The sequence below is a fragment of the Alternaria ventricosa genome (genome assembly GCF_023758065.1).
Source record: "Alternaria ventricosa strain BMP 2768 chromosome Unknown scaffold_9, whole genome shotgun sequence".
Classification (NCBI taxonomy): Eukaryota; Fungi; Ascomycota; class Dothideomycetes; order Pleosporales; family Pleosporaceae; genus Alternaria; species Alternaria ventricosa.
In genome coordinates this window covers 679,108-691,699 of record NW_026055689.1, presented here as the reverse complement: position 1 = coordinate 691,699, position 12,592 = coordinate 679,108, and the positions used below count along the sequence as shown (strand labels likewise).

The 12,592-nt window shown below is 53.2% G+C and overlaps 3 protein-coding genes across 3 annotated transcripts; 1 reads left to right on the top strand and 2 right to left on the bottom strand.

Moving 5' to 3' along the window:
- Nucleotides 1-841: 841 nt before the first annotated feature.
- Nucleotides 842-1,863, bottom strand: J4E93_005898 (uncharacterized protein; the record flags this gene model as incomplete). Its single annotated transcript, XM_049343816.1, has 2 exons — nt 842-1,689; nt 1,857-1,863. 2 exons carry the CDS (start codon nt 1,861-1,863, stop codon nt 842-844), a joined length of 855 nt encoding a protein of 284 aa, XP_049199049.1.
- Nucleotides 1,864-2,765: 902 nt separating this feature from the next.
- J4E93_005897 (uncharacterized protein) lies at nt 2,766-7,636 on the bottom strand (the record flags this gene model as incomplete). The annotated part of the gene is made up of 4 exons (XM_049343815.1): nt 2,766-3,858; nt 3,908-7,074; nt 7,131-7,507; nt 7,570-7,636. 4 exons carry the CDS (start codon nt 7,634-7,636, stop codon nt 2,766-2,768), a joined length of 4,704 nt encoding a protein of 1,567 aa, XP_049199048.1.
- Nucleotides 7,637-9,296: 1,660 nt separating this feature from the next.
- Nucleotides 9,297-11,302, top strand: J4E93_005896 (uncharacterized protein; the record flags this gene model as incomplete). The annotated part of the gene is made up of 2 exons (XM_049343814.1): nt 9,297-9,888; nt 10,464-11,302. The coding sequence occupies 2 exons, from the start codon at nt 9,297-9,299 to the stop codon at nt 11,300-11,302; spliced, it is 1,431 nt and encodes a 476-aa protein (XP_049199047.1).
- Nucleotides 11,303-12,592: the final 1,290 nt, after the last annotated feature.

Sequence of the window (12,592 nt, the reverse complement as noted above, 5' to 3'; positions counted from 1 at the left end):
GAGTTTATAGAGCCAAAGCTGTAGGTTTCACACAAGTGTATATCTTCCAGATGGCCTCAACAGCACAGCCTTTCAATGGAACGCTTCGCGAGGCTTCCTAGTCATCCTTCCGCACACCTCTTTTTTGGTCGTCATTATCACAATGAGGTCACTCTTTGTGTGATGGCATCTGCGTGATGATCGAGGTTGTGGATATGAAGAAGCATGTATTCTGTCTTTCGCCAATCGGGTATCGTTATCGCACTCGAAACAAGGTGGAAGTCGCTAATCGATCGCAGATTGCAGCGCAAAGAGTATGGTTCTGGAAATCTTAGATTTCGCCTAAGCATAGGTAAGCTTTCAAGATTGCGGCTCTGCGAACCAGATTCGCTGATCGACGCGCATCAGTGGGTCGTATGCAGGACAAGCAAATCCCGAAAGCTTTAGAGCCAATGTGGACAGATCTTTCTCGCTAATTCCGTGGGCTCGATAGCTTTTATGCTGATCCCATGTACTGATAGGTTTCCTAATCTGTGACGTCTTGGGCGGCTGGGCATGCGTCGGACTGCTGGGAAGCTACGCGCGAACGCACGAAGATGCTTCCTTTAACGTGGCTTTAATGCTCAAGATCAGAAGAGTGACACTAGCGAATCATCCCAATCATTCAGATCGATGCCAAACAGCTCAATATCATGATTCACGTATGACGTACGTCCGCGGCCCCACTGGTCACTCCAAGCTGTCGTAAGATCAAGACTATCCGTCCAAGCAACCAAACTAGCCATAGAACAAACGAAGACTTACGTCAAAGCCGCAATGCAAAAGCCCAAGTAAGCGAGACAGCCTCCCCAAACATCTACACTCAATCCATCCGGCTCCTGATCCACGGCTCATACTTCCTCCGCGTCTCTTCGTCACCGTAGATGTCAATGTCAAACCCGTCATCCGCAACCATCCTCTCCATTTCCACGCGTCTTTTGCTCTCTTCTTCTTTCTGCGCTGTCGCGACCGTTGCTTCTGTCACCCCAGAGCCACTCTTCTTGTCGACCTCATCCTCAGGTGCATGCTTGGTCTGCGGCCCTGTAAATGGATGTTCCAAGCCCAACCCCTCCATCTCCCGATGTACTCTGATCTTCCACTCTTTGAACGCCAGCCCTTTAGGACACTGATCGAAACGCAGATGCCGATATACAAAAGCATCCTCTGCTTGCCAACTCCGCTCGTTCGTCTGAGCTAGTTTTCGCCATGCGTCGATATCTTGGAGGTCGGGATATTTCGGGGCGAGTTGAAGTGCCTTATCTAGTTGATCATTGCGTCGCCCCGAACCTCTCTTTCGAGGGTCACTTCGTTTCGGAGGTACTGACACTTCCACTTTCGGTCGTTTGTTGTGATCGGCGTCGAAAGCGTTCGGACGCGGCGCGGGGGTATGCTCGGATTTCGCCTTCTTTCTTGGGCCTTGGGCATGCTCTGGCCCTCTGTTATCGGGTGGATTTCCTGAATGCTTAACATATCCATCGGGTGCCTGAAACTCGCCTCCTCCCACAGGAAAGTGCTCGTCTTGATAGCTCTCCCTCTCCCTCTTCCAGTTCCTTCCTTGCGCAGGTGCTACGTCTCCAGCACGTCCTCTGCCTGGAGTCGCGCGTCCAGCCTGCGCCCTTGCGTCTCCAACATTTTTCGCGCGATCGGGATGTACGAAAGCCATGTCTAGGTCTGTGCACGTAGTAAATAATCGTTGCGATGAAGATGTAGCGAAAGACGCGTGTTGTGAAAGTAATAAAAGGTGGTATCTGCCGGGTGAGTGTAGGAATGTTCAGTATGGTAGTTGCGGCAACTTACGACTCTTATTCCGAGTAAAAGCGCTCGACGTGGTCGCATACAAGGCATCCGCAGTGAATCGTGACTTCCACGGTTGTGACCCACACGCTCTTGTGGTTGCACTACCCTCGCTCGCCAGGCACCAAGCAACAACGTGACAACAACCTCTCTAGTTGCATGAATATCAAGGAAATATTAGTAACGTACCGAGTTGAGTCCAGGTATCTTCTTTGTGACTGACGCCTCTTCTGTCCGGCGATGTTGTGGTTGTGAGTAAACTTAGGGTGTGAGTGTACCAGATGGACCCTGAAAGAGCGCGCTAGCAGCGGATTGGCTGCAAACGCAAGCTGGAGCCGAAAGAGGAAGCCACGCGGTGCTGGATGAGTCCGGGGCATGCCATGACTGTACAGACTCAGACCGAAGAAAGTGTTGAAAGCTTGAGAGTCATGAAAACTATTGACTCCATCACACATCGCACGAACCATCCATGCAGAACACGATATTGCGAAACGTCGAGGCTAGCCTAAGAAAATGCCAGGCCAGCCACACATCATTAAAATATCTACAGCCATGCTCATCACCACTTATCTCTCCATCCATCTCACAATGAGCATATCGAGTATCTCCCCTCCATGGCTCCGATATCAGTGTAGACAGAGAAAGATGTAAAACAAGGAAAGCTCAACGAGGGAATCACAGCTATACATGCGAGGAAAATGCAAAACCGAAAACGCCCATTCAGTCTCTAATCAAGTGAGAAAAAACCGCAGACAGGGAATAAAGCGTAGTAGTGGTAGTAGTAATGTGTGGATGAGGAACATGGTCAGTTCGCTAGCATAATGCGAAACGTGACAGGAAAGAGAAATATGATGGGTTATTTACAAAAAAGAGTCGTAACGGCTCGTCAAAGTAGGAAAACAGTAAGGCGTAGTATGCAAACAAGTCCACCCGTCCTACCGACGCTGCAGGTACTACCTGGGCGGGCTCCGTGGACTCCGTGGTGGGCTTTTGGGTACTGCGGGCACATCCGGTACATCTTCTTGATCCTGACGTAGATGTTCCGGAGCCTCGTCCCGTGTTATTGTTGCTCTGCGTATCGCGTTGCGTAACCGGCTCATGACCGCTGGCTGTGTATTGGGAGTACCATGTTGGTAGCTGTTCCGGTGGCCTTGGAAGCTATTACGGCTATGCGACGACTCAAGTCGGGTCAACATAGCTGCCGATGTAAAGTCGTTGCTTTGCTCGAAACTAGGGCGTACACGGTCCATGGACATGCGTGCACGATCGAAGCTCGGTCGCACACGATAGTCGGTCGACATGCGGTGGGCAAGAGGAGGAGGAGCTTGAGCTTCTGTTGTGGGTGCAGGTGGAAGACCTTCCGTAGAGCGGCGAAAAGTGTAGTCGGTGCTGTTACTGCCGTTTTGGCTTCTTGGGTTATGCGTCGTAGCCGTCGGGGCGACTGATGGTGGGTAGATGGGACGCACGTCTTCGTCGGTAGCATCGGCGTTAGCGGCTTTGTACTTTGTAGCGTCGGGTTCCGACTTGTTAGAGTCTGACTCACCAGCCACCTTCTCGGGCGGTGGAGGAAGGTAGGCGTCAGTGTCTCTAAGGTAGTCGAATTTGCCTTGCTTGACTTGCTCTCGGATGATGTCCGCATCGAGGGGGAAGTACATCTTCTGCACAACCTTGAAAATGAAGCGCGGAAGTAAACACGCTATCGTAGCGCAGAGGACGTAAGCCCAGAAATTAAGAGTACCGTATGCTTCGGCACCAGCTTTGTAGAACTGAGCACTTGACGTGAAAGAGGTGTACACTCCAGTCCAGAACCAGATGAAGAGAGTACTGATGACGACGATGAGGACCATGAGCCAATCCCAACGGTAGGTATTGTACAACACGTAAATGTTGGCAGCGCAAACGGCGGTGGTCGCAGCATAGATGCCCATGCGTCGGAATTCAGCCAGGTCCAGTCCGTTAGAGGTCGCAAAGGTAGCGGGTGCGAAGATCTCATACAAGAAGAAGAAAGCGACCGCGGATTGGTAGATACCGTCGACCATGTAAGCCCTGGAGAATGTTAGCAATCTTTCATACGCTCTGAGTATACTGTACTTACCAGAACTTCGGCTGACTCCATTCCTTCCGCTCGATACCACGACGGTACAGTTGTGGAACGGCCAGAGATACTCTATCATCGACATCCTGATCCAGAACACCCATGACGATAACAGGGAGTGACGTAAACGCCAAGTTGAAGAAGATAATGTACGTGTAGTCGAAGATATACTGGCTGTCGAAGTTGGTGTAAATCTGGTACCAGAAGAGAGAGAACGTCCAGATGATGTTCTTGTAGAAGAAGTTGGCAATCGTCTCTGCAAGTCTGCGGTAGGACCATCGACCATGGACAAGTACCAGACGGGTGAGGAAGCGGAATTGACCAATGGCGTAATCAGAAGACATGACGGCTGCGCGTCCCTCAACACCAGCGATACCGACACCGACATGGGCTTCTTGAATCATAGCGACATCGTTGGCACCGTCTCCGATTGCAAGAGTGAGACAGTCCAGGCCGGTCTTCACCATGTTGACGACAGCTGCCTTCTGACTGGGACTAACTCTGCAGCAGAGAACGGATCGGCATCGCCTGCACAGAAGAAGGAACTTCCTCTTTACCGAATCATCCAGAGCCAGCTTCAGAGTATCTCCGTCAATGATGATGGCATGCGTAGGTGGTGGTGGTTCGTGATCGTTTTGAGCGGCGGCTAGCTCTTCTTCTGAGCCTTCCAAGCCGAAGATTTTCAACTTCTCGTCAAGCTGGGCTTCCACGGAACCGATGTTGTCATCTGTAACCTTGAGAATGATGAGGTCCATGTCGTTGTCGAGCAGGTTGCAAGAGAAACCAATGTTGATGGCTGTCTCAACTTTGTCACCCGTTAGGACCCACAGCTTGATACCAGCTTGACTGAGGAGAGAAATCGACTCTGGCACACCGTCTTGAAGTCGATCTTCGATAGCAGTTCCTCCGATGAGCCACAAGTGGTTTTCGATGCGATCGGAGACCTCTTCCAGCTTATCTTCACGCCCCTGAATAGCGTTGGCAGCGATGTCGTAGTCCCTGTTCCACTCTTGATATTCCTCTTCGGAAACTTCTCTTTGAGCGATGCACAGTGTTCGGAGTCCTTCTCGTGCAAACATTTCCAGGTGTTCACCGGTATCGGCACGGAGTTGTCGCTGCTCGTTGGGGATCAATCTCGAGTAGATCATGCTGTCGGCTCCCTTGCAGAAGAGGACGATTCGGTTGTCGGGCATTCTGATGATAGCACTCATGCGCTTCCTGCTGGAGTTGAACTCGAGAGTGTTGAGAACTTGGTATTTACGCTCTTCTCCCAAAACATTGACAACGAGACGGTCGTCTTCGCGGCCTACGAATGTGAAACCACAGTCGCGAGCAGTCGCCACAAGTGCAGCTTCGTCGGGCGATTGTGCTTTAAACTCGATCTTCGGTGGGTCGCCTGGAGTGCGTTCGGTAACAACGGTATGACAGAGGGCCAAAGCGATCATGAATTCCTCGTTAGCTCTCTTCTGTTCCATTCCAGAGTCTCCACGCAGGTCGTCGACGTAGTCCGGGGCAATGAAAGTCAGGTCGTCGTCCCACAAGTAGGGGTTGTTGTGCATCTTGCGGATCCCCTCGAGCATCCGCACACGGTCGCGTGCTATCTGTTCACGGGCTTTGGCACCCTCCACTTCGACATTGATACCCTGTCTGCGTTGCATACCTGCTTGAGCCTCCGTGTACGCCTCTCCATAGGGCACACCGTTGATGGTCGCCTTCTTGAATTCCATAACGTTTTGTGTGAGTGTTCCCGTCTTGTCCGAAAAGATGTATTCGACCTGACCCACGTCGTCGGAGATGTTCCAAGACTTGGGCGTACATGGGTAATCGAGCTTTGCGTAGTACATGTGGATGTCGCTGTAGATGAAGAGGGCCTGCAACGTCCGAATGATTTCTAAGGTGATGTAGAGAGAAATGGGAACCAAATTCTGGAAAAGAATGACGGCAGCCCAAAACGCAATGACACCGTCTGTGGCAGGATTACCTCCGTAGGACCCATATTCGAAGAAGGAATGGGTGGTGTCGTCCCGGGCCCATGTCACCCCAAGCACGATTCCAGAAACCAGACACATGGCGGCCAGGATGAAAAAGTTGTATACAACGTTCCAATTAAGTTCTTTTGATATCCTGGCTCGCTTGCTAGGCGTGATACCAGAGTTGATCATGATCTTTGTCTCTTCTCCGGTAAAGACGACAACGCCCAATACCCACTCGGTGTTTCGAAGTTGGCAGCCACGGAGGATGAGGTTGTTGATGGAGATGGGCTCGACCATCTCGTACGGCGGGGCTTCGGGGTCCTTTGCATTGTGTTGTTGCCATCTGATGGCCGCGCTGTACGAGTAGAGGTTCGAGTGGGCGCCTTCACTCTCGATGACGAAGTCGGCGCGTTCGCAGTGTCGAGCGTGTCGCACTTCTCGGGTGCAGTGCAGTGCGTTGCGCACCTTGAGGTTCGTCTCACCGTCCAAGTTCTTCGTCTCGACATAGCACGCGCCGTCGTCGGAAGAGGTAGAGAGAACAATAACGTCGGCGGGGATCTCCTCGTCGTTGTAAAGGCGCACAAAGTCGCCGACCTGAACGTTCTTCCACGCGTCCTTCTTGAAACGTGCCTTTTCCGGGACCGTCTTGTTCGGGTTCAGGACGCTTCCCCAGAACTTCTTTTGCACACCGGGATTGGCGTCTGCACCGCGGATCTTGTCTCCTTCTCCTGGACCGGACGTCAATGGAGGGGATTGCGCTGGGGATTGGCCTGGGAGCGGCGAAGGCACGGGTGTCATCTGGATGTCGTTCTCGCCGCCAAAGTAGGATTCCCTGTGCGATGCGATGGATGCTCTGCGGGTCTCGTGCGAGGGGCGCGTGCCATCGACAGCGTTGTCGTCGCCGCCTTTGCCCTTGGCACCCTTTTTGCTCTTCGCGTTCTTCATCAAGCGCCATGTTGAGATTATGCCCTTGGTGGTAGCCTTCTTGATCCTCCGCCATAGCGAAATCGAGTCCTCGGCCGTGTTTACGTTGTTAAAGTCGACGAGTCGGTGGACGGGCGCGTTGTTCAGCTCGTTGTCGAGGACTGTTCTCCGCCAATCTTCGACTCCATCCTTGATGGACGTTACGACCAGAATGACGATGAGGGGTACTGCGTTCAGCGCAGGATTACTGGCGCCGAAGATTGAGAAAATCTAGACAGTTGCGTTAGTCTGGGGGTGTCGGAAATGTCAGAGGTGGTGGTACGCACGCCCAGGATAATGATAAACAAGAAGTAGACGTTGGCGATGTTGTGGAACTGGAACCACAGGTTCTTGGGTATGAAGCTGAGGGGCGTGTATTTGGCGGTTCTTATCTTGTTGCGGGCGTAGTGTGCGAGGGGCTGGCCTTCTTCGTCGCGCTCTGTTTGGGGCAGGGGCACGTTGAAGTAGACCCTCCGGCCAGAGTCTTCGTGGTCGGCGCCTGCATCTGAACTCTCAGGGGACTGGTCCTGGTCGAGCGGCGGCCCGCCTTCTTTGCCCAGCGAGTCTCGCTTCTCGCCGCCAGAGCCTATGCGCCGGTGCAGGCGCTCCTTGAGCGAGTGTCGCTTGTTGGCCGCTTTGATGCCGGTTGCGCGGTGTGTTGCCCCTGCATGGCTCCCGTCAGCGCGTGCTCTCAACTCTGTGCGGTCAGCGGGTGGTGTCACTCACAACGTATGCGCTTCTGCGGATGTGACACCTCGGTCTCATTGGGCTCCATGTAGGGTTGCAGCGTCATGGTGCCTGTCGTTGGGGAGGCGGCGGCGGTGCGAGGGCGGCGACGGCCTGAGCCGGGAAGGCTCTACGCGGCGCGGCAGGCCAATTCGATCGTGTCGGACGCGGGTACGTGGCGACGGGTGCAGTGCATGTAGTGCCGGACGGGTGTTGAGGGGCGGTGGGAGCGTGGTGGTGTTGTTGTCGCGGAGGGTGAGAACAGATGGGCGCCCGTGTAGTCGGATATTAAAAGATGCCGGACGAACTTGCACGCAGAGGCGGAGCGACAGGCAGGCGATGCGATGGGCGATTGATTAGGCGGTGCAGTGTCGTCAGTACACGATGAGGCCCAGCAGCACGAGGGGAAACAGCGGAGCGGCAGGTACTTCGCAGACCCTGACAGTGATGAATGGATGGATGCGATGCTTGCCATGTGCTTACAGAAGCATCGGCGCGGGAAGCACACGCCTCGCACTCCCTCGGCCGGCCGCTACGGTCTTAACAAGATGCGAGGCTAGTTGCTCTTGGAGGACCCGCACTGCGATCTGATCATTAAACGCACCAACACAGGAGCATTTATTTCTGTCGCGCGCGTTGGCGACGCGTGGCCTGGACGCTCCAGCACAGAGGCAGTAGACACAGTGCACATCCCCATCTCATTCTCTCGGCAACAGTGCCTCTGATGGAGAACACATCCTCTGCAACGCATGGCCCCAGCATGTCAGCAGTCAGCACTTGGGCTTGCCAGTGCCAGTTCATGGACTAATCGCAGCGGAGCTTCCGCGGGCCACAGTCAGCAGCCCTTCTAAGCAGGTCGAGTGGAGCATCATCTCAGCCCTCTGTCCCTCGACTCCGCTGTGCATGGCGTAGCCGGGAGATCCTCAGTTCCGTGCTTCGTACAAGTCACTTTTCACAGCTGGCACTCGGATTAATGAAGCGTCTAGAGCCGCATCCATGTGCTTAATATAACACGGCTAACGGTGCAGGCCTTTGTACCTCAGATCTGAGACCGCCCAGCGCAGTGAGAGCAATGCGAAACCGTCGAAACAGACGTCACCACTCTGTGAGGGCGGCATCGCTCGGATGCGAGCTACTTTCTGCAGGTCGAAATTGACCTCCGTCCAGCGACATTCGGATGCCGGCCAACTCGGATTCCGATGCATGTCGTCAATGGCAAAGAATCTAGCCCGCCTGCACGCCCTGCGCCAGGCAGCGAGGCGTCCACGGTGGAATGCGCCCAGATGCTTAGCCCCGGGTTAATTCAGCCCTGGAGGTTCGTCGACCTGGCACGTGACAGCGTGCTGAATTATTCCCGTCCCGGCTCGAGGCGCCTCACGCGTCACGCCGTTACACCACCAGGCACCCCACCCGTCTACATCACCACCCCTCTATTATTCTCCGCCATGAAACCCCAAAAGAAAAGCATCCGAGACTTCTTCTCTCCCGTTTCCAGAACCCCTCCGCCCGCTGCTAGCCCGCAAACCACGCTGCCTCAGAGAAGTACATGCTTCCCACCAGTGTTGCTGCCCCATGCTAACCGCAATCCCACTGCAGATGCAAACAATGCGCCTACCCGTCAGTCAAACGCTCCAAATTTGTCTGGAGTGGCACAGGATGCAAATCCACATGCCGTCGATACCCCGCTTTCCTCGTCCAACCCACCCGCATCCAGCGCGACATCCACAATGAGAGCTGCGAGTGCCGATGCGCCGCCTTTCAACCCCTCCCAAACATCCGCAAACTCGGGCGCAAGCAAGCGCACCACATCCAATGGCCAGCAGGTGGTTCTTGACTCGGACGATGATTCCCTTCCAGACCTTGACTTTGGTTTACCCACCCCCAAAGTCAAGACCATCGTCACGACGACCACCACCACTCGTTCTAAGCGCATGTCCGAAGACCAAGAGAATGGTCTGCAAAAACCAACCAAGAAGGCCAAGGATAACAAGACAAGATTTGATGTACTTGTAAAGACAGCCCAGAAGAATCTCGAGACAGAGCGGCAGATCAAGGAGCACAGCGCGCTTCTGGACCAGTCCCTTGAAGAGCATGCAGATACCACCCTGGCGCTCAACGAAGAGCTACTCGGCCAAGCTGTGGACAATGATGATGACCCAGAGAAAGCGCATCGCCTCCTTCAGGCCATGCAGAGAACGAATGCTACACAGATGGAGAGCGTCTATCATTTCTTCCAAGATGACTCAGACTCAATACAAACGCAGCCCAAGTTACCCATCAGCAGCCTGCCTAAGCATGGATGGGCCTCGATTTTCAAAGGTGGGATGGTTACCATGAAGATATGCTGGATCTATTGCTAACATGCTCAAGACTCTCACGCCAGGGACCAGGCTTTCATGACCGGCTTTGCGCAACAAATCTTTCGAATACAACAACTTCCCGAAGAACTAGCTTCCTGGATGATTGATTGTAGTGCGTATCACATGGACTTGATAAAATGTTTCTGCTAAGAACTGTAGTTTCCCAAAGCCGGAATGAGGCACTTAGTTGCAGATACATTGAGATCTTGGAATCAGAGCCTCACAACAAGCACCTCCGTACGCTGCTTGATAATGACAGGCTAGATTCTCTATTCGGGGCAATCGGGGCCAATGCAACTCAACTAAAGGCGCAGACTGAACTAGTCCCAATTTCAGTACCACGAACCGAAACTAAAGTCTTGCTTCCGCCGTCACTGGTCTCTGTCGCCAGACTGCTTCAACAAGCAGCGCCAGTGTAGGTGCACTATTTACATGTACGGTATGTTTCTGACCTTAGTAGGCTACGTTCGAAAGCTCGAAGGCGTGCGCTCTCTATTCTTTGCCACGTGTGTCTGGATGATCGAGTCATTGCAGATGCTCACATATTACACATCATCCAGGACGCTATGGAATCTCTCATATGCAACCTTGAGAATCACAAGATGACCTCCACCGTAGGGAGTCCTCCACTGCAACACGATACCCAGGCTCTAATCTCTTCACAGCTTAGCGATATCATCTCTGAACTACTTGTAAAAGTAACGCATCCTCTGCTTCAAAGGAACCTAGTCTGTTCCTTCCCAGCGACTTCGCCATCAACGGCATACCTGCAACGCCACCTGGCTCTCGCGTTATTAGTCTACCCAGCACCAGTCGACGTAGAACTCTCAGACCCAAAGGTGCCTGATATCATTCACGAACATCTCGACACATCGTCGGACTTCCGAGTAGACAAGGACACCGACTACGAGCACCTTACCGCACGTTTGACTTTGCTTGACATTGCCATCGGGCCTGGCTTATTGAACGTCCCGTATCAGCCCCTGTCAAGTCCAACAACCTCGGAAAACGGCTCGTCTCCAGTCAGAGCACCAGCACCAGCGTCATCCGAAGTTAAGGGTTTCAACAACGAGGTAGATGCGCTTGCTCGGCAGTTCCAGCTACTCAGCAACTCCATCGTTGAGGCTGGCGCTGCGGTCGATCTTACAATCATGGACGCCAAAGATTCTATAGAGAGATTACGCGCACGACTAGAGCACGCTGTGCGAATAGGCGGAAAGAAGGTCTATGACGTGTTTGGGGATGAAGACGAACGCACACAGCCAAATCTCAAAAGGTTCTTCCAAAGCACGAGCAAGGACGCGCCGAAGAAGTCCATTTTCGACGAAGAGGACGATGTAGCGGTATCACTCGCCGATGCCTCGAAAGCCTGAACGGCGCTCTAAAGATGTTGCTGCGGAGACAAGTTCAGATCATGCAACGGTACTCGCATTGACAAGGTGTCAGCCTCGATAAACAATACCGTGCCAGTTTACGTCTCGTGGCAATTATCTCAATTGCAGAGACAGTACCACCCCCAGCTACGAGTTCCAGTCATCTAAGAGAAGAAGGGAAGAATACAACCTATCTATGAACCCAGAACCGACCACACAGGCACCTATCGACCACCCCGACTACGAGTACCAGTCATCCAAGCGGAGGAGAGAAGACTCTGGCTATATTCTACCTACCAACTTTGGCTCTGACCCCTCGCGTCTTGACAAAGCTTTATTAATAATTATTGAGAATCAATATGAGATGATCTATCAATACAGAAATGTAACGATAATCAGAGATCATATTGGAAAATGTCATACGACACTGCGCGCGGTCCTATAGTTCTGTAACGCATCTGTGAAAGCAAAGTTCACATCATCGTTGGCCCAGCACTTGGCGCTCTTCTCCGCGACAACTTCAGGGGGCGATCTACAGGAGAACTCAAACCGGCGTATCCCATTCAAGCGCGTCCGTCGTCTTCGCAGACTACCCAATGCGAGAAAACCATGCAATTTCACCTACTGCAATCCTTCGAAAACTAGCGCCTTAGCCAAAGGGTCTAGACAGGAGAGAAAAATCATGCGCGCAGCTGTATCCGTGAAGATGCTCGGTCGCGGCCCACAAGAAGAGATTCATCTCCTCCTGTCACATTGCATGGCGGGGCGACGAGGCGGCTTACTCATCTAACTACTGTACGTGCGTGCGTGAGGCGGGTTCTTGGCTGAGAGAACCCGCAGGTTTTGTTTGGGAAGAACACGTGTGCAGAGATACTCGTACATGCGACGCCGATAGATTGAACGGCGAGCATGCGGCACGGGTACGCTTCACGAATGGCAGATGCATCTGGCGATATGGGAAACAAGTCCTTCAGGATGCACGATGAGAGAGCTGTGGCGCATGCAGAATGCTGACTCGCTATCTGAGGCGGTGTGATGGTCCACTGACGGAACATGTGCAGGCTAGCAGGTTGCGTACCGTGGAAAGCTGGGAACGGCCTCGGCTAGGGTGCGAAGCGAAGGAAGGGAACGGGGACCTCTCGAAAGAGCGCGAGTGTTTGAGACGTCACGAAAGAACCAGATTTCATCTGCCTTGAGCACACGTAGACACTTCCCATCGGATCCTCGCGCCTCTTCTAGCCCTAACAAAGCGACCGAAAATGTCGCGCATATCGAGCCTACATGCCGAAG